Here is a 21706-nt window from a genome sequence, read left to right on the forward strand (position 1 = left end):
AAGGACGGCTAATGGCATTCTGGGCTGCATTAGGCAAAGTATTGCCAGCAGGTCAATGCAGGTGATCCTTCCCTCTATTCAGCACTGGTGAAGCCACACCTGTGCCAAGTTCTGATCACACACACCTTGCTCCACAGCACAAGAGAGATACAGACATAGTAGAGAGAGTCCAGCAAAGGGCTACAAAGATGAAGGGACTAGAACATCTCTCCTATGAGGAATGGCTGAGAGAGATGGATTCTTTGGGCTAGAGAAGAGGACGTTCAGTAGGGATTCTATTAATGTATATAAATCCATGAAGAGAGAACGCAAAGGAGGACAGACCAAGGCTCTTTTCAGTGGTGCCCAGAAGCAACACAAGAGGCAATAGGCACAGACTGAAACACAGGAAAATCCTTCTGAACATCGAGAAACACTTTAAAAAATTGTATGGGTGACTGAACACTGGCACAGGTTCCCAAGAGCAGGTGTGGAGTTTCCCTCCTTGGAAGGAAACTATTCAGAAGCTGTCTGGATGTGGTCCTGAGCAAGTAGCTATAGGTAGTCCTGCTTGAGCAGGGAGGGTTGGACCAGTTAACCTCCAAAAGGTCCATTTTAACCTCAACTGTTCTGTGACTGAGTTTGCAGAGTAGAAAGAAACTCTGAAACCACAATTACATTGTTCCGTATGTAATTGTCACAAGAAACTAATCAATGATCGAGAACTCATTCTACATTAAAGCAAAAACAGGAAGAGCTAAAGAATTGCAAGACATCCGATTACCACTATTACAGCAGAGTCAGGCTATTATTTGAAAGTCTTCTTTTAACTGTGATTCTGCTGACAATATTATACATTTTCCAAGTCACCTGTTCTTCAGGTACACACAAGGATTTCATACATGTTTCTACAGGTCTGTCCTTACCTGGCCTGCTTCATTTCTTTTTTCGTAATAAGCCTACTGATTTCCACTGAATCTCCAAGCTGTAGATCTGTTAACTTTGTGGCTATAGATATAGCAGCTATTCTGAAAAAGAACAGTATTAGCTTTCACTTGAGGCAGGACATAAACCTTGGAAATTGTATATAAACCTTCAGATTTAAATATCAAGGTGGGAGAAGTTTCCTTTTCAGATTACAGAATTGTACTCTAGTTCTACATCACCTAGTTTTAGGAGTCTAATCTAGCTATATAAATAAAAAGGTTACTCTCTCTCATCTTCAAGCAATTAACAAACAGACTTGCTCCTTCATGGAATTATTCAGAGCACCAATTCTAAGCAAGTCTAACTAGGCAATGTGAATACACTTCCTTGGCACCTGCTGAATACTCAAACTACATCTGACCATATAGGTTTCATTACTTTTTTTTTTTTTTTTTTAAACTTTCATACAATTCGTCTTTAACTGTACGCAACTAAAACCTGTGAAGTGAATTTATAAAGTCCTTTGAAGTTTGCTTAGAAAATATGGATACAAGCCACAAAGAGTAAAATGCCTACTGAGACTGTTACAATTTTCTTTATAAAGGTTCTCCATCATTCCCATCAAGCAAGCCTTTCTAGTCCCGTTTTCTTGCTAAAGTTTCTGATTAAAATATGCAGTAAGTTTTTAGTGATATCCCACACCTTCCTCAAAATCCTGAACATGAAAAATTCTATTATTTGAACTCTTTCCTGTTGATTTTCAGATAAAAGGATATATTTGCATCAAAACAATTAACATGACATTCAGAGAATAACCATTATAACATTAATATTATAACTTTATTATATTATAACATCAGGATGGACAATCTGAGATGCACCATCAGCTTCAAATTTATCAGGTTGTGACCAAACAACAGGCCATTAGATGATAGGACAACAGCATCTATATTGTGTATACAGAAAGAGATGCACAGTCCCTTTTCTGTTCCCTTGGGCATCCTTTTCATGACATTAAATAGCTTTGAGCTTTGTTGGTGAAACGCTCCCAGTAACATTTTTGAGAAAACCTGGATACCCCATTAGTTTGCCAACCTTTCCACAGTAGTAGAACAGGAGGGAAGTACTTTTGTAGTACTTTCTTCTTCTTTTTTCTCAAGCATGAAGATGATAGGAAAAAAAGCCAAACCTAACCCCCACAAAAACCAGGGTATTTTAATATTCCAGTAATCTGAACAGTCAGAGTTATCATATAAACTTAGCAGTCATTAAACACTGTTTTTAGTAATATGACATGGCTCAAGAATTTGTTTGTTGATAATATCAGTTATTGTAAGGTCAGATAATTAAATGTATATGAACACATGTGAACCAAGAGATACAAACACTTGCTTTAAACTGATGATTTTTTCATTTCCTTCCTATTTACTTGGCTTATACATGCAAGGACTTTACTGATTTAAAATACACCATTTTGCCTGTATGAGTATTTTTGGAGCACCTGAGCCTCAGAAACAGTGGAAATGTAACAGCTTTAAAAAACTTGGGACTTGTAATCCAGCTACTTTCCAGCTTATGATTATGACAAGCACATGTCAATTTTAAATTGATAATTTAAAGTTAAGTCAGTCGTTTGATTTGTAATGATAGTGAAACAGATTTTAAACGTTTTTTTTTTTTAAAAAAAAAAAAAAAAAAGATGACCATTCCTGTAAGTCTACCTTATGTCCAACTTAGCATTAACTACTATTGTTCTTAACTGCTTCTAAGCAGGATCTGGAGAAAAATTTAGTGCAAAAAATGGAGTTGAGTAGGACTCGGTTTGCATATTAACAACCAAGCTTTAGATGCCAAAGCTCTCATTACAGTCAACAGAATCTGAAAAGCTATTCAACTGCCTAAATTTAGCTGTTTCAGTTTTACCACTCTTTAGCTTCCATCATCTGTATTGACAAGGTTCCACCAAACATTTTAGTGGAACCAAGACAGCAAATCACACAGGGACTATTATATGCAGTCACCTACATTCAGATGTCTGAATCAGAGTTCCATGGATGGGAGATTCGAGCTTTGATGTACCACCACAGTTATAGACTAACAGTGAAAAGAGGAATGTGTTCCAGTACAACATGGCTGGTATGAAAGCTCAGAAGAATGAGAAAAAAGAAACTGTAGGTGTTAAGGACAAAAAAAAAAAGTGTGAAAAATTTTGTCAATTAAAAATATTACGTCAACCCTGAAATTAATTCAAATAGCATAAGTCCAACAAAGGAAGTAAAATAATTATCATAGTACAAACCTTTGATACGTATTAGATGCTTCTGAGCAAATCATACTCTCCTTTCTTCTTCCACATTCACAGTGAAGATCAACCTGTTGCAAATACACAAGACAGCAGTTTGTTTAAAATTTGGTCCTTTTCTGTCCAGGGAGGGATGTGAAGGGCAATGAATTTTCTCTGGACACCCAACCTTTGCACTGCAGGATGTTGTCGGGCAGGGTGAAGAAGGATGACATGGAGCCATACAGGGATGATTACAATATAGCCTTGGAATAACACAAGGTTGTTTACACTCTTCATCTATAAGACATTCTCCTTTATGACAGATTCTTTTACACTTGTGCATTCCACATTTTAACATTTGATTGCAGCGAAGTCCACAGGAAATGTCAGTGAGATGACATGGAATATTACTTCGCAGCTGAAAGAGGGAAGAAGGAAGATGACAACTAAAAGCGAACAATTATATAAACAAATCTCAAAGCACTTTTACTGTTCACACCTTCATTTGGCATTGCCCATGCAAGAACTGTAATACTAAAATATATTAGAACTAAGACTCAGTTATTTATATCATAGTCCAATATAGCAGATAGACTTCACCAATTTAATCACATTAAACACAAACTCCAGTAATATATTCTACCTCAAAGAAGCTAAACCAACAGTCAGACAAAGTGAAATATCAAATGCTTATTCTGTAAATTATATACACATAAAAGAGCATCCTGAACTTTAGTAAGTATTTTCAAGCTACACATTATTTAGTACTCAAAAACTTTAAGACTTACTTCATGCTTGCCCATACACCATTTCTGAGTCAGGTAGGTACAGGGTGGACACTTCTCCTCACTATGACATGAATGGTACACTGCAGCCACAGGGTGCAGGAAAATTAAAAAAAAAAGGAAAGAACAGTTATTACCATACTTCAGTCAAATGCCTTAAAAGAGAGAGCAAGGACTACTTAAACATGAGTTGGTATTTCAGTACTTTATGGGAATTACTTTTCTTCCCATAAATTATTACTTAGTAATTTATGGGAAGAAAGACACTTCATGCGAGGATAATCTGTTCTTTAAAATATTCTTTAGGAATTACGATAGCAGATTTTTAGGTGAATATTCTTCAGTGTTTTCTAAGTTATATGGTAGAAAACAGAAAACATTTGCAACTTCTGAGCAGGGTTACACTATTAGACAGAGTATGTCAGAACGTGTATCTGTTCAACCTGTGCTGTATGTTTTTCAGTCCAGCAATGTCATTCCAAGGAACACAGAAACTGTTCACCAGATTATCCTGCTGTTTCAAGAGAGCATGTAATCTTTGGAATATAGCATTTAATGTGTTGTGACTATTAATAACGTCTAAATGTTGCTGTCTGAATCAGAAAGAAAAATCCAATGTTTTACCAGTCAAAAGTAACATTATTGTTACTTGTGGCAAATTTTTAGTTGGTTGGCTTCAAAGTACAAACTTTTGGAAATATTCCCAACTACTACAAAAACAGCTAATAAAAGATCAAATATATTTTCAAACAGATCCATGTATACTTTACTACAATTTTAGTTTCTTTTTAAAAATTGAACAATCTAACTTACCCGGATGATTACAGTCATGTGGCCTGGTGCATGTTTTTTTACACTCTGGTGGCTGAGTGCCACAGGGGACAGGGGGGTAAATCACCGATTCACCACAATAACAAGTTAACTCATCAAAACCTGGAAAAGCAAATCGCAAAAGAAATATATCCCAATGTATGTGTATTTGTACTTCTCTAGTAAGAGAAATCTTTATTTAAAGATATAAACATTCAACTCTAGCTTCTTTTTTGATATTAAGCACCACTATAATGAAATTACTAGCCTTTGTGTCTCCTACAAGAAAACTGGACTATGACCCACAATGGATATGCTTGCTCTTAGAGACTGATTCTTTGACAGCAGCATTTTGAACTGGAGCAGGTGTAATGCTCCTATCCAGTTGAAAGCTGTTCAGGTTTTATCCTTCACTCAAAAACATGGAGATCTCTTGAAGTCCCTTTCTGAAAGCACACCATTCAAATTTTGTGATTTCTTTCCCACTCCTACTAACTCTGAAATTTCTTTCCTTTATCATTTTCTCACACCTGTGGTCAGATTTTGTCCTTTTGCCCAGACCTGCACATGGTATTGGGAACATTTCAGATAAATTACCGAAAGGGCACCGCACTGTAGACTTCAGCTACTCTGTAGCTGAAGTCTCTTCATCTCTTCTGTATACTTCATGTCATTTAACACTACATGGATACTCTTAACCAGCTTATGAACCCGTCCAAATACTTCAAAAGCAACTTTCAAATACAGTTTTTCTCCTTTTTTTTTTTTTTTTTTTTTTTTTTACACTTCCCTTATTTTGGAAACAGATTTTTAAACTCCTATCACAAGATTCCAAATCTCATTCATAAAATAAACAAAGGAAATAATTTCATACACCATCCCAACAACACTTAACACTCCCAAAATTTAACCAGTTCATTGCTGTTTTTCAGAGTTTGAAGAAACTGAGGACACCGATTGTAATGCAAACTGCAGTTATTACAAATCTTTAGAAAAACAGGATAGTAAGAGAAAATGCAAGTATCAGAAGTCATATAGAAAGAGATGAGAGAACAAAAAGAGAATATAATTGATCTATAAAGGAATAAAGAGATAGTGGATCAGAAAGAACAGTAAGAGAGAAGGTAGAAGGATGTAACAGAATAATACGCCAATAAAATTGAAGATAATAATTCCAAGCTGAAGAGAAGATGTACGCATTAAGCTAGCTGCTGAATCCAGTGGATTCTGGGAACCAGCGGATTACTCCTTCCCAAGATTCCACTAAAGCCAAACCCGTTTAAAACCATATACAGGTCCACCCAGTAGCAAGACTGAGCAAGACTCTGAATGTTCCAGAGACAGACACACTATACACACAACAGTAACATTACCAGACACACAGACTAACACAGCCTACTAAACATCAACATTTCCATAAACAGATAAATCAATAGCCAAGTCCTCTTCCTCCTCTCCAGCTCATCAGGATTAAAGTTCACTAGTGAACATACAAACCGAGACACTCTAAATTCACATGCACACAATGTTCATGGATCTTTGCCTAATACACATCCCCAGACACAATCAAGTCACTGGCTGACATCCTGGGTCTTTCCAGAAGCAGATCTCCCCCCTGCTTAACAGCCAGTCTGGCTTGAAGGTCATTAGCAAGTTACACGTACATGCACAGACACACACAGGACTCAAACTATTTTAACAATGGAGTCAAGCACATACACCACATACACCCAGGTCTCTTCAGGTACTGGCACCCAGACTGAGGGGCCCCTATAATTTTTGATCCCCTTCTCCAGCTGCTAGCATACAGACTTCTCATATACCATTGTCTCTCCAGTTAGCAGAGACTACATGCTGCCATAGTCCACAGCCTCCAGTTGCTGACATTTAAATCTCTCACACAGAATAGGATGAGAGTACACTGAAAGATACTAAATCTTATTCCTAGGATAGGCTAGATAGTGGTCATCAGGTGCACAGGTTTCACTCAGTGCACTGACCAGCAGCTTCTTACATGCAACTGTTACCTTTTATCTCCCTTTCTCTTCATTCTCCCATGCATGTACTTCCATTCCCCTCCCTTCATCTTGATTCCTCCTTTTGTCTACTTGTCTTATTCTACATAAATGATCTACCGCAATATTTTGTCCCCATTGGTCCCATTTTCTACATCTATACCGAAGTTTGCTATTTCTGGAATTATTAGCTGGGTCATACAAGCATTACATGATAACTTAATGTTTGAACTCTCCCAAAGGAGTTCCCAGTACTCCCCTCCTCCTATTATCTCTGAAGCTCAGTGATCTCTCACCTTAACATCTGTGAAAGCCAGTCATTCCTCATTGTACTGTCTGAAACTCTTGTTAGCTTTTCGTGTTTTTTTTTTTTTCCTTACATTCAACAGTTTCTTATGCCCACTTGTTTCTTATAGCTGTTCAGTCAGTAAAAATCTCTAATCAGGTCCCACGCTTTTTTCTGTGTGTCTTATATTGGAGCAGTTAATAGAAAGGATCACAGTTTTGATCTAAGGAGATTCTGTGTTTGAATCTCCTTACAGAAACAGCCAAGAATGCTGGGGAGAATAAAATGTTAAGGGTCAGAAGGAAGGAAAGAAGTAGGAAAAAGTTGGAAGATTCAGAATGTCCACAGATTTTCTGCAAGCATGGGAAAGAGCAGGGCTTCTGCTGTCCCTCACTAAAGTTCCTTAAAAACCCTATACCTTTCTGGAAGCAAAGACTCACACCCTCATTGGTTGAGGAAAATGAAGGATCAGATAAAAAGGTCCCTAAAAGACCTGACCATTAGACAACTACACTGGCTGCTTGCTATTGATGTGAATTGATACGTGAAGAATTTTATCAGTAGTGGGTGTTCCTTAACTAGCTACTAATCAGGATAAAGGGGAGGAGGTCAGAGACGTCTGCTCCAAACAGGGAAATCAGAACACCTAACAACCTTTAAAAAAAAAAAAAACAACAAAAACCGTCCAGTGCTGACATAATTTATTTTCCCCAAGAGATGTACTGCTGTCTTAAAAAGTCTGGCTCTCTATGGAAGAAGCCCTAGTACAGAAACAGACCTAAAAAGGTGACGTACATCAGAAGCACAAAGAACCACACAGGTGGAAGTACACTTTAGTGTTGCATCTTTATACCATCCCTCACCATTCCCAAAGCCAATAGTGGAGACGGAGGCACGGGCAAGAATTCCAAGCGGGAAGTGGCAAGCGTAATTGACAATGTCATAGCAGATGATACCATAGTTGCTGCAGCCCAACTGCAAAGTGGTGGCTAGACAGGTAGATCAGAGCCAATGATGCATTTCCTTAGTGCTGAGATGCAGGTCCCATTAGCTACAGGGTCAGAATACACAGGCACAGTGATAAGGCTCTGAAACAGCCCAAAAATTGGACTCGATGATCCTTATGGGTCCCTTCCAACTCAGGATATTCTATGATTCTATGAAATCTTAACGAGCAACACCCAGGGAAAGCAGGGAAATTTTTGAAGATACAGACTCAGAACAGGACTCTGACTTAAGGAACACAGATTTAAGACAAATGATAATGACTAGCTAGCTGGTTGCTTGAATAGATCACTGCTTTTGCTGTACTCAAAAAAGGGTGCTTTACCTCAGAAAAGCGTTTTACCTGCACTCATTGCAAAGTTCAGCAAAAACCTTTGAAGCTTGACCACCCACTTGTATCACATCCAACACTGGAACAATTTATAAGGGAGGCAATTCTTAGGTCTCTCCAGGCTAAAACAGGCATCTGAATCTTGGGTCTGAGAATGAAATAAAATCCTCAAAAATAGAGTAGCAAAAGAAAGAAATTTGATGGCCTTGAAGACTGAACCCAGGAAATCCAGTGAAGAAAAACGACCCCTACCCTTCTGATTTAACTAGACCAGATGTTATAGACATGACACATGAGACTGTTAGATTACTATTTTGCTTTGTCAGGAGAAATGTTTGGACACAAAAAGATTTATTTTCTAAAGAAAGGTATGCATGCATGCCATATTCATAGGCTATTAAGACAGACTACACTGCTATTTGAGGCTCTAGATACCTTCTCTTTTCCAGGATGTTTCCATGAAAAGTTGTTCTCCATAAAAATTGAGTACTTTGATTATGTCCTTGTGCACGTGCCATAGGAGAGATGCATTTACTACAGCAGCCAAATGCTTCCAACTAAAATAGTATCCTTACAATGTACAACACCTTTCTCCTATTCACCACTGTCATGAGGTCTAGTTCACTTTCAACATCTCACTGTCCTCCTTGCCACATTCCAGTGAGCAGTTCCAAAATAGCACCAAGTCTGAGAGAAGACTCACTTTTGTCCAGCATTGACTGCAGAACTACTAGACAGAAGACAAACACTTTATAAAAGCTTAAGTGGAACTCCAGGTATTTATATTCCATTCTGCGAACACTCTGCACCCCCGGTTTTATTTTAGATTAAAACAGGTGCAAAAATATATCTAGAATTAGCAGCTGAAAGACTTAATGATGTTTTTAAAGAAAACTTGTGAATTTCTTAAGAGCATTACTGAGTGAAAAAATGGATACAAGTTGAATGATCCACTAAGGGCTCTTCCTGCCCAACTTTCAAAGACTGCATTTAATAGTTTTTAATTTACGTGATACGGTACGTCTATATAAAGAAAGGGGAAACCTGTACTAAAAGAGACTGAGGGGAAAAAAATGAAAACGTTATCACATATAAAGATGTGCCAGATCATCTAAAGATTCTGCTAGCTGAAGGAAACACAAGAGCATTCTTCTGTCTGCCTCAGGCCAAAAATCAGAAAACTTAGTATTATCTACCTATTAAAAAAAAGTGAAATAATCAACATATGGTTTCCTACATCAAGTGGAGAAAAGCAGTTGTGGAAAACTAGTGTCTTCAACTAACACAGCTTTTAACAGAACACACACATGTTTAAAGCTACTGCGCCAGCTCAGACGTGCAAATTCTTCAGCAGTCATAAGAAATTAGTATCTAATAGTTGTCAATCTATTTGTAGCAATTCTGTAGTAATTTCACCATCTGGTACATGACCAGAAAGCCTAAGACACACAACTGACATCTCTTACTTCTTCAGATGGTCCTTTCTAGAGAAAAATCACTGGACTATCAAGTTGGGAAAGTCTGATTCTAAGCACCTAGACAGTTTCTGCTACATATTCCAGGAACTATACAAGTTATTTCATTGTTGAACAAAAGAGTTCCCTTTACTTAGAAATGCTTTCTAAACTTTTATTTTCCTTGCATGATTCCTCAAAATTTAAGTGATTGCTGGATATATAACTGAATATATTTTATTGTAGTTCATTTTTAACTATTAAAATCCAGTTACCAAACTCATCTACAACAAAGTAACTTTCTTTTCTATGAAAAGACATAACAATGAGAATAAACTCCAGATCTTCAGATTCTGATAAATTCTGACCAGATGCTATGTCTACCTCTGACCAATTAAGCAAATACATTTCTATAATATATAAAAAATAATGCACTGTTGTACTTAACACACTTGTTTGCCAGCAGGTTTGACAACTGCCCCGATGACAAGGTTCTTCGCATCTATGAAGCCCACAGTTGAGTTTGCGACCACAAACCAAAGAACACTTATGCTCCGTGTCCTAGAGGAAGGCAAAAAAAAAAAAAAGAAAATTAGAATTAAACTGTAAAATCCATGGGTTTCTCTGTGAGGTCATAATACAACAATTGCAAAATCATGAGGAAGAAATAACGAGTCATTGTAATGGGTGAGTTTCTGCAGCAGGGCAAAGAGGCACACACCTGTTGAGGTGATAAATCAACTACAGAGGTTTTCTGCCTGCTGCAGACCTTAATCTTGGATATTGTGAAGGGAGTGCCTCTTAATACTATTGCCTACTGCTATTCCATGTCATCACAAGTGATAAATGTCAGGGCAAACCTGGACAGGATCAGAAGTAACTACAGAGCTCTGGGGGCAGTACTGAGGCGTATGTGGGCTCAGGTACTGTTCCTGCTGGCAAAGGAGAATGGGTGTGAGAAAGGCACTAAAAGGAGAGTTCAATAACTGGCTGCAGAACTGGTGCTGGTATCAGGGTTTTGGGTTCTGTGATCATGGGACCTTTTTTGCAAATCAGTATCTACTTGGGAGAGACATGATCCAATAGGAATTTTTGCCAGTAGGAGCCTAAACTAATGATGGGGGAGGGAGAGAGTAATGCATCAACCCTGTTAGGGAGTGACAGACAAGGTTGACAAGAAATTGGCATAGGGTGATGTGACAGGAAGGTATAACAATCAACAAAAAGGGGCTGAAGCAGGGTCACCCCAGCACTTCCATGTAAACCAGGAAGTGCCTACAAGAAATCCCTCAAATCCTTTCTGGGAACTTACTATGTTGGGATACCTCCCTGAAGTACACGCACTGGTGAATAAAGGGGACGAAATAGAGACCTACGTGCAGTTGCAGGGCTATAATCTTGTTGGGATCATGGATGGCTCCTGTGGTTGGAAAATTGCAATGAAGGGATACAGACTTCTTAGGATGGGCAGGCTGGAGAGACGAGGAGTTGTACTTTGTGTGACAGAGCAGCTAGAGTACATGGAGTTCTGCTTGAGGATGCACTAGGACAACTGAAAGGTTGTGGGTTAGATTTATAGGGAAGAGAAGTAAAGGTGACATTATAGTGGGTGTCTTACAGCACACCTGACTGGGAAGAACAAGTGGATGGGACCCTTTGCAGACACACAGGAATAACCTCACATTCACAGGCCTTGGTCCTCAGGGAGGACCTCCTGAACACTGATATCTGCTGGAGGTACAAAATAGCAGGACATAAGCAATCAGAAGGTTCCTGGAGTGTGTTGATAATTTCCTCATTCAAGTGGCAGAGAAGCCAATGAGGGGAGGTGCTCTGGTGGACCTCATACTCACCAGCAACAAAAAGGGTGTGGTTGGGAATAGGAAAGTCAAAGGCAGCCTTTACTGCAGTGATGTTTACCAGAGAAGTGGTAAATTCTACTATCTAAAACCGATCTCTGTCTGCCAAGACAAGAAACAGAAGAATACATACACAAGGACAATAATCAGTAGCTAACAATGGCTTATGTGGCTACGTGTACATACACAAAACTCCCAAGAGAAAGGAAACATCTAGAGCTAGATTTCAGCCTGCATTTCTCAAATAGTCAAAGAAGTTTCATGTTTTCAGCAAGCTAAATTGAATGAAGAGCCATTAAACAAGGTGTTTTACTAAGCCAGATACTGTATGAAGTTGATGATTAAGAATAAATATCAGTGGTGCCCAGTGACAGGACAAGAGGCAATGAGCACAAATTGAGACACAGGAGGTTCCCTCTGAACATTAGTAAACACTTAAAAACAACAACAAAAAGGAAGCTATAGGAACTACTTCTAGGTGCACCGATATTTAAATAGTAAGTTCAGCTTTGAAACTCTAGTGTGGAAAGGAAAATAAATATACAAACGAGAAAAAAATGGCTAGGCACACCGAGTTTTCTCATTTTGCTATTTAAACATTCATCAAAATTACACTGCTGACAACTGCTCCTTCCAGGTACATCTGAGCCAAAGCCTTATGATACTTATTTTTGCCAACGACAGTGATGCAAAGATAGGGTGTAAAGAACACAGAGCTAGACTCTTTTCAGCAGTGTCCAGTGCCAAGACAAGAGGCAATGGGCACAAACTGAGACACCGAGAAGGTTCCCTATGAACATTAGCAAACGCTTCTTCACTGTGCGGTTGACGGGTCACTGGCTCAGGATGCCCAGAGCATCTGTGAAGTTTCCTTCCTTGAAGCTATTCAGAAGCTTTCTGGACATGGTCCTGGCTAAGTAGCTCTAGGTTGCCCTGCTCAAGCAGTGGGGTTGGACCAGATGACCTCCAGAGGTCCCTTCCAACATCCTCAATCATTCTGATTCTCTAATTTTCAAAACTGTGTAGTGCAAAAAATAGCTTAGGCCTGATCTATACAGTTATTCATTACAGCAGGGATGCACAATTTTTAAAGTTGATTTCGCTAAGACTTAGCTGCATCATAGCTTATAGTTCTTGTATTAAATGATCTCTCCCCTGTCCACTTTCCCTGGAATCACTGGACCAACAAAAAGCACCTTTACTGCATTTGCATGGAATGTGTTTTTGCAATTAAAAAGATACACATAAAATAAATGCTGCAGAGTAAGTGCACACACAAACATTTGGAGCACGACTAGTACTGGAAATAGAGAAGATGCACAAAAATGCAAGGATACAAAAGCAAAGAAGTCTTTCAACTTCACAACAAAACCAAACACAGTTTACCATGAAGAGTTTTATAAAACCACACATGCACTTACCACACAGCAAACTTCATTACACTTGTGTCGTCCACATGATCTTTTTTTGTTGCATCGCTTGTCACACATGAATGTAATAGCAGCTATTACAGAAAAAAAGACATAAGTCATGATTTGCTCTTTGCTCATGTTGAGAACAAAAGCTGCAGTCACAATATTATGCTAAGGCTGTTGCAAGACCTGGTCTAAAAGACAGTAATGCAGAGTAAGTCAGCATGCAAAAATTTAATCACTTGTTCGAAAGGATTTTAGAGCACAGAATAAATGAGACTAGTTTATTTCACATTACTCTTTATACCATAAAATCTGCAAACAGAACACACAAAATAGGATAGCCTGATACACTGAAGTATAACAAATACAGTTTAAGACTGCTCAAATTGGTATAAGAGTAAAAATATCAGCTAAATACAACTACTGCTGATATGGTGATGAAACTGGCACTACAGAAATTTTATCACCATCTACAAGTAACATGAGTAATTACTTCTGAATTCTGAAGAGTAAAGCCTTCATAGCCAAAAGCTTAAATTAGGAAATATGCATATTACTATCCTGTAAATAAGTACCTCAGGGGTCCATCAAGTAAACAGCTTCCCTATATTGAGATTCTTCAAAAAGCTTTAAAGGTTAGATAGCATAAAGATTAGGTTTTGCATGTGTGGCCAACTGCTATGACTTCTCCAAGCAAGTATCCTCACCGTTCTGGATAGCCAACAACCATCACAAAAGACAGGAAATGCAACAAAGACAACATTTAGTGACCTCCTTCCACAGTAGCTCAGCTAGATACAGAGGATTACTACTGTGGTGTAGTTAAACTAGTGTTCCAGGTCTCCTAGCTTTCTTCCACGAGTGGGGTGATGTCTGGAGTGGTGGGAATGGCTGGAAACATCCATCCATCCTTCCTTTCATTTCCCTCCTCTAAAATGACCTCTCTTGATCACCTGCAAGATCAGCAGATAACAGAGTGCTCCCTATGACTGGCCATTTGGTGTTCATGAAGCAATAGTGCAGTAATTCTACATAGAGCAAGACTGTGACATCTTTACCTATTTATATTTATCAGCCCTAGCAATGCCCTTTGCATGAAATGCTGCTGTAATCCAACCTGCAAGGCCATTCTCAAGGAGTTCCAGTCAGTGATGCTGACAAAATAATCTTACAGTCAGATTCTTTAGTTTGATACAAAGGCAAAATCCCCAGATCAACTCCTGCTTTGGTTGAAGGCCAAAGAGCTTTCAGAACAGATTTCAGGAGCTTTTTTTATATATTTTTTTTAAAAAAAGTCCATTTGACATAAAACACAGTCTATCAAAATTTGAGAATGAAAAACTGGAGACAGTATATCAAGACAGAGAAGAGCAAACAGCTAAGGAAAATCCTGGACAACTGGAACTGAACAGAATATCAGAAAAACTCAAATTAGCTCAGAAGTTACACCATCTAAAATTCTGTAATAGAAAAAAAACATCCAAGATAAAAAAGTACTGCAGAGATACAAGATCAGTGTCAGAAACTGAAAAACAAAGATTAACAGTCTGCTTGTTTCTGAGATTTGCTTAACATTTATCTTAAAGTGAACAAGAAGATACTAACACTTCTAATAACAAAATATATCAAAAACACCCTCCTCTCTCACTTAGATGTAGGTTTGTGCTTTTCCAGACAGCACCACTTCCATGGAGAAACTCTTCTATGAAGTGGTTCTCTTCAAATTCACCCTCATTGAGCTGAATTTTGAGATGCTACATCCAGAATACCCTAAGTGCCAAATACAAACTCTACTGAGCTCCTATATGAAGACCAACAACATACAACTATGAAGCAGAATGAAAGCTTTCATTTCTACAGGAATTTGGACAAGAACAGAGAAGCATCATTACTTTGTATCCAAGCTGTACAAGATGACGCAAAGACGTGCAGGATGCCAGGGGGCAACCTGTTGAATAGAAATAAACTGTTCAAATTGAAATAGAGCTTGCTTGGAACGTTCAAGATCAAACAGTGCGGAAAATCTTTCCTTGTTTAACAGATGGATAGAAGGGAAACACATTTAGCAGCATCCCAAGAAATGACCAACTTGACATAGAAGTAATGATAAAAGCAGCAGTATTGATCAGATACTTGCCAACTTCTTGAATCAAAACCAAAATTAATATGAACTGCATCTCATTTTTTAAACTTTGAAAAAAATTTCATATTACATATTTAACATATTATAATACCTTTATTCCTGAGCAGAGCACATGGGACTTCCTAGAAAACAAACAGGGAGCAATTACATTAGAGCAAATGAAACAATTGAAACTTACTCATCTAGAAAGCACCTAGTCACATGTGATACAGAAAACAGTTTTCATGAGCATAACACATTTGTATAGGAGAAAAGAACAAAAGCTGGAAAAAAAATCCTAAATTTACGCATTATATCACATTTCAATTTTCACTTTTAATCTTGACCTGTATTTTTTTCCTTATAGATTCAACACCAACAAGAACTTGTAGTTTAGTATTCCTCACTTAATTCAGTAGGTAACGCTGTGAAGTAATAGGAGCAGGATTGTCCTATGAAACCAGAAACCTGCATGGAGGACAGAAAAGAGCTCTTCTAGAGAGTACTAATAAAACACACAAACTTGTACTTTGACAAACTGTCCCACAAAATGCAAGTCTGACTTGATTCAAAAAAAGTCAACTCTCACGACTGAAAACTTTTTACGTAGATAAAAAGACTTCAACATGAAAATAAAAGGCTCCTGAAATAGTACCCAAAGATTTCAAAGCCACGGTTACACACTGTAGGCCAGTTTAAAAATATATTAATTATTATATCACAGTTGCTGAGAATCTGCTGGGTCCTTACATAAATGTACTGAGAAAGGAGACCAATAAAAACTGATAATCTCTCAAAATACTTCAACAAATCTACGATCTATTTATTGCTATACAGCTGTAGTTAGCTTAGTATTTTAGACTACCTTTCTCCCAGTTTACATTACTCTTGACAAAACTATCATTCTTTGTGCCATATAAATACTGTGGGACAGTATGGGGCTTTACAGCCACCTTAAACAAAGAAAATTCTACGTAAAGGCTACAAAAATCCTTCCAAAAAAACTGTGTTCATGGTAAGTTGCCTGTGTAAGTTACCACTGTGTAACTGCCTGGGTAAGTTGCCATGGTAAGTTACCACTTCACAGTATAATCTAGTTAATATATGTTTATCAGATCTAACACAATGCAGACTCTTGCACCTACAGAGCAGAGCACATTTTTAGCATCCTTTTCCTCAACCACTTCAGCTCCTTTTTCTCCACAACATCTAAAAACACCAAAGACTACCTGCTTCCATGGTCAAGCTTTATATGTGCTCACCTTTTTTTTGAAGCCACACCTACAATAAATATTTGATGTTTGAGAACATGGTTTACACTCTCCTTCATGGCAAAGGCTTTCACATGTATGAAGGAATTCTATCAAAGTGAAAATACAAAGATTAAAAATTAAAGAAATAAATTACGTGGTCAGGAACTGGGAGTTTATTAGGAGCATCACAGGTCACAAATACTATGCTTATGTGCAGTGGGGTTTCTAAAAAATAACATTTTCAGTCAAACAGGCATTAAAAGTTTAAGGACTTCACAATACATTGTTTTATGTATTGTGGCATTACATTGCCATTATTTTCAACTCTATAATACTGAATATATAGACTAAAGTTTCAGATCAACAATTAACATTGAAAATGTATACATATTTGTTGTGTTTCATTAATGCATAAAGAAAAAGCCCTGTGTGACAATACCCTTACACAAGTTCCAGGAATTTTAAATATACAAATTTTTCTTTCTTTTCATCCCAAAGGGATGACTTACCATGCATAACCTAGTAAGTGAAATATGAAGGTAACTGAAATTCCAGTAAAATGTAAATTACCCATTCCCTTTCCAGTCGTGGTCCTTAGACAGACTGAATGGATCAATCATTAAAAAGCCCTTATTTTTTCAGCACTAGACTCTCTACTCTCTACAAGTGTAGCAATTTGTGACTAAATAAGTGGCCTTATAAAATTAGAGCACTTCATACAATCTCACAGTTAAATATACTTTAGTAACCTAATGCACTCACTGAAGTACCAATTTGCTTCTATTTCCACATAACTTCTTCCTTCCAACCGCCTAGCGCCATGTTTCACTTTGTGGCCACAGTAAATGAGTATTTATTAGAGGCTTCTGAACAAATCAAAATAATCGTCTCTACTAATCTTCACATGAACCACGAAGACTTAAGTTGGGCTTTTAAGAGACCTCAGAAAATATTACTTGCTGGAAATTCCTACCACTCTTTTCCTCTACCAATACAGAAGTCCACATAACAATAACTAGTGTTTAAATTTTGTTTAATGGCTTCTAGACAAATACATTTACTCATTTTAAAGTATAACTGCGAACAGTCTCTCTCACTCAATTTGTTAATACCCAAATCACTAATAAAATATTTCTGAAATGAAACAGAAGTTACTTTTTTTTTTTTAAATGAGAATTCAGAATATTCTGATGGAGAAAGATCTAATTACCATAGCTACCACAAGAAAGAGGTTTGCCACATGTTTTTCCACATGACGGGATAGGATCTGTGCATATTTTACGTTCAACACATCCTAGTTCCAGTAACTTGCTGAGAGGAGTCTGACCACAGGGACAGCGATACACTACTTGTGGAAGTCGTGGACAGAGCTGGCAAGGCTGAGGATGGCATATTTGTGTACAGTTGTGCCTCCCACAATTTAATTTTCTGGAAAAACAACAAAAATAACAACAAAAACAAACAAAATGAAAAAGGCGAACTACCTAAGAATGACATGATCATGGAGTGTGAGTAAAATGACCTTTTTTCTTTTCAAAAGTCTAAATTACAGTGACCTTACTTGCCACATGTATTCTGGCATGAGAAATTCCCAAATCCATCAGAGAATTCTTCCTTTGTCCCACACAATACTTCTTTAAAGTTGCTTCCACAGTAACACACTAAAAGAAAGCAATATTCCACAGAAAACAACATAAGAAAGTATCAGTGACAAAACATAGCAATACAACAAATACAAAAAGGAAAATCTGGGAAACTTATCAGTTTTTAGAAGTACAATGAAGTTGCTCTTCTTTAGATTTAATTCAGCAACAGAGATTTCTCAGTCCTACAGAGGATGAAATTCCTCTTTTATTTGTTTTGACAAGGAGAAAAAAGCTGAATGGAAAGCTCTATTCGCACAAAAAGCTTATTTATTAAAGCAGTACACATATACGTACCAAGTATTACCTTAAATGTCAAGAAAATTAACTTACAATTTTCTACATAAACTGTTCGAAAAATTTTATTTGCTTTTGTATACTGGCAGACATACTTGGACAATTTAATTGCCATTCGAGATCAAAACAAGTAGCTTGTTGAAATGTGTTATGCTATGATTCGTTCTATTCTTTTTCCATGTACTATTAAATCTTGGAATTATGTCACAAGATTAAGTAGAATCATAGGATAATTCAGGTTGAACGGGCTCTCAGGGGTCAGACAGTCCAAGGTCTTACTTAAAGCTGAGTCAGTGATAAGATCACATTACTCACAGTTTTACCCAGTTGGGTCTCAAAAAAGAACAAGTTTTCAAGAAAAAAAAAATCTCTATAACCAGTTACAACACCTCAATTTAGCCTACTGCCTTGTCCTCCTACCATGCACAGCCTGGCTCTGTCTTTTTGATCACCTCCTATCAACTCTTGAAACGCTTTAGTCCCTCCTAAGACTTCTAAATCTAATGGAGTCTAGTTCCACCCATCCTCATACAGAGGGTGCTCCAGCATCCTAACCATCATTCTTGTAGTTCAGAATTCTTCTAAGCATGTCTATATTCTTAGTTAAATAAATAGCGATTCTGACAACTTTTACAATTTTTAAATATTCTACCAGTTGATTTTTTTTCCTTTTTTTTAGGTAAATCACTTGCTTCTTGGTACTGTATTTCCCCCCCCTCTTGTTTTCTTAGTATGCATATCATGAGTGGATATGCGAAAGGCATTCTGTTACTTACCTTGCTGTACTGTTAGCTGGCAAGGCGAACATTTTCCTGCATGGCACACCTGGGTACAGCTGTGCTTACCACAGTTTAAAGTATTTCCACATACATTAGAACAATGAATTTTTGTTGATTGACCACAACGAACTGAATGACTGCAGAAGAATGATACCACAGTCTGTTAGCTACCTTAAAACTATAGAATGTTTATTAAAAAGCAAAATACTGTTTCAGTAAAATGACAAAGCCTTTGAAAAGGCACATAACTTATTAAAGAACTGTTAGGAAACATTACCCCATTTGTCCCATTTCTTTGTTTTTGTTTTTTTTTTTTGTTTTTTTTTTATAAAGCATGTCACTATAACAGTAGCTAGTCTACAGAATTTTCTCTCAACAAAAAGGAAAAAAGCAAACCCTTTATCTTGAACCTGAAGTATGGTTATGCATTTGGCCAAAAGAGCAGATATTTTTATTACAGACATCTTCCTGATAGCATAAATGTTCTCAAGTCCACTGAGCACAACGGATATAGTGGTATGGGCCTTAATAGTGAGTCAGCAGTCTATAGAAACACTTTTTGCAATTAAAGAACAATACTATCCCCTGTCCAGTTCAGTGTGGCCTGAATTCATCTCACATCGATTGCAGTCACTTAATTGAGAAAAGGTACAACTACCCCCTGCGATCTTTTTCTTACTATAATACATTTTATCTTTTTTTTTTTCTGTTATTTATTTTTTGTATAGGATGCTTGCAAAGGTTATCGACATAAACTGCATTTTATTGTAAAATATTATGGCTCTAAAGCTTAAACGTTTCTTGGTCTTGATACAGTTGCAACAACTGACTTTACCCATTTGAGTCTTCTTGGATTAATAACATATGACCAAAAGACATTGTAAGGCTTCTCCAGAAAGGGATTTTTTTTTAAAGTAATACCAAAGAGATAAATCAAATGTCTTGACAGCATTAATGACTTCATGTGTACGTCAAAAATAAACTAAGCAGAGCTGAAATCAAAAAAAACCAAGAAAAAAGTATGTGCATGGGGGGGGGGAATAAATGGACACTGTTTTCCATTCTGGCATGCTAACAAACTTATCTTACACAGTAACTGCAAAATGCATATGTGATATAGCAACTTTAAAACATCTTGAAGTCTGAGGTGCCGTGCATCTTGGATGCTGATACAGTACATATGACAAAATCTATTTAGAACCAAGTTTTAAATTTTAAATGCAGTATTATAAGAAAACTGCAATCTGGTGGCACTTGGGAAAAATAATGTTCAAGGTTGTTTCATCTGTTAAAATGTTAATTGCAAGGAATAGCAAGAATAAAAAGAAGTAATCTTATCATATAAATTAACTTCAGTAACCTACAATTAATCCATTTTCCACTGAATACAAAGTGCTTTCAGCTGCAAATACTTCCACAGAAACAGCTGCACCTTCTTTTAAATAATTAAGGTGATTTAATATTACATTCAAACTTTCAGAAATAATTGTAGAAGTCTGTAAAACACCTCTAGACTAAGAATGCTAACACTGAAATAGGTTTTTGTTTTTATTCTTGAAATGAGCACAGGCAAACGTTTAATTACACAGAATCAGTTATGGGAGCTATAACTATGTCTCAGAACAATTGAACATGAACGATCATAAAGTATGGGCAGTACGTTCTTGCTGTTGACAATGACACTACATGCATCAAACATGCAAGGAAAAGAAAGACTTCAAGACTGGAATATACTACAGACTACCCTCTTGTTAGTCGTACAGCTTCCCAGAACTGCACACATTATATTTGAAATTATTTCTGGAATGGAATAAATCAAAACTACATTCAATTTGGACAGAAAAGGTGTGAACTTTTTCCTACTTCTTTCACTGGGTCTCCTACAAAAGAAAATAAATACTAGAATGTGACTGAAAAAAAAAAAATCACATCAACTCAGACTGCTTGGACAACTCTGCTCCATGTCCCAACTTTTTTTTCTTAAAATGAAAAACAATAGCTTTTTCTTTTAATACAAACTTCTCCAACTGATTTTAGCACATAAATAAAAGCTGAAACTCAGAAGAAACTATATAACATAAACCTTAAATAGACTATAATACAGAAAAAGCATTATATAAACTTTTAATTAACTATTATTACATAAGCTTTTGTTTATATAACGAAAATTTTCTACCTTGTTTGTCCACATTCACATGTCTTTGTCACAAAGGCTGGGCATGAAGGACAAGGTCCTGGATGGCACAGGCTTAAAAATAAGTCATAAAAAGCAAACAGAATTGCACAATTAACTCAAACTTCATGACACTCCTACAGAAATAAACCACAGCGACCCAAAAATACAGACTTTTTTTTTATGGAGCAGTACATTCTGAAAACATCATACATGAAGCCTTTACTCCTGCAGGACATTAAAGCACTTTAACTCATGTAAAAATAATCGAGATGGCTACAGTTGTAAA

At 37.0% G+C, this 21706-nt stretch overlaps 1 protein-coding gene across 1 annotated transcript in view; it reads right to left on the bottom strand.

The window, feature by feature from the left end:
• The window catches only part of NFX1 (nuclear transcription factor, X-box binding 1), a 61946-nt gene that overhangs the window by 18296 nt on the left and 21944 nt on the right, over nt 1-21706 (bottom strand). The window contains exons 6-18 of the mRNA XM_035549774.1: nt 21421-21492; nt 19242-19381; nt 18087-18186; nt 17736-17953; nt 16535-16632; nt 15385-15415; nt 13157-13239; nt 10329-10437; nt 4789-4908; nt 3979-4058; nt 3378-3608; nt 3206-3279; nt 906-1007 (exon numbers count right to left, since the gene is read on the bottom strand). Of these exons, the coding sequence (XP_035405667.1) occupies nt 906-1007; nt 3206-3279; nt 3378-3608; nt 3979-4058; nt 4789-4908; nt 10329-10437; nt 13157-13239; nt 15385-15415; nt 16535-16632; nt 17736-17953; nt 18087-18186; nt 19242-19381; nt 21421-21492 (1458 nt within the window). The remainder of the gene's footprint in view (nt 1-905; nt 1008-3205; nt 3280-3377; nt 3609-3978; nt 4059-4788; nt 4909-10328; nt 10438-13156; nt 13240-15384; nt 15416-16534; nt 16633-17735; nt 17954-18086; nt 18187-19241; nt 19382-21420; nt 21493-21706) is intronic.

The sequence above is a fragment of the Cygnus atratus genome, chromosome 2, assembly GCF_013377495.2.
Source record: "Cygnus atratus isolate AKBS03 ecotype Queensland, Australia chromosome 2, CAtr_DNAZoo_HiC_assembly, whole genome shotgun sequence".
NCBI classification, from domain to species: Eukaryota; Metazoa; Chordata; class Aves; order Anseriformes; family Anatidae; genus Cygnus; species Cygnus atratus.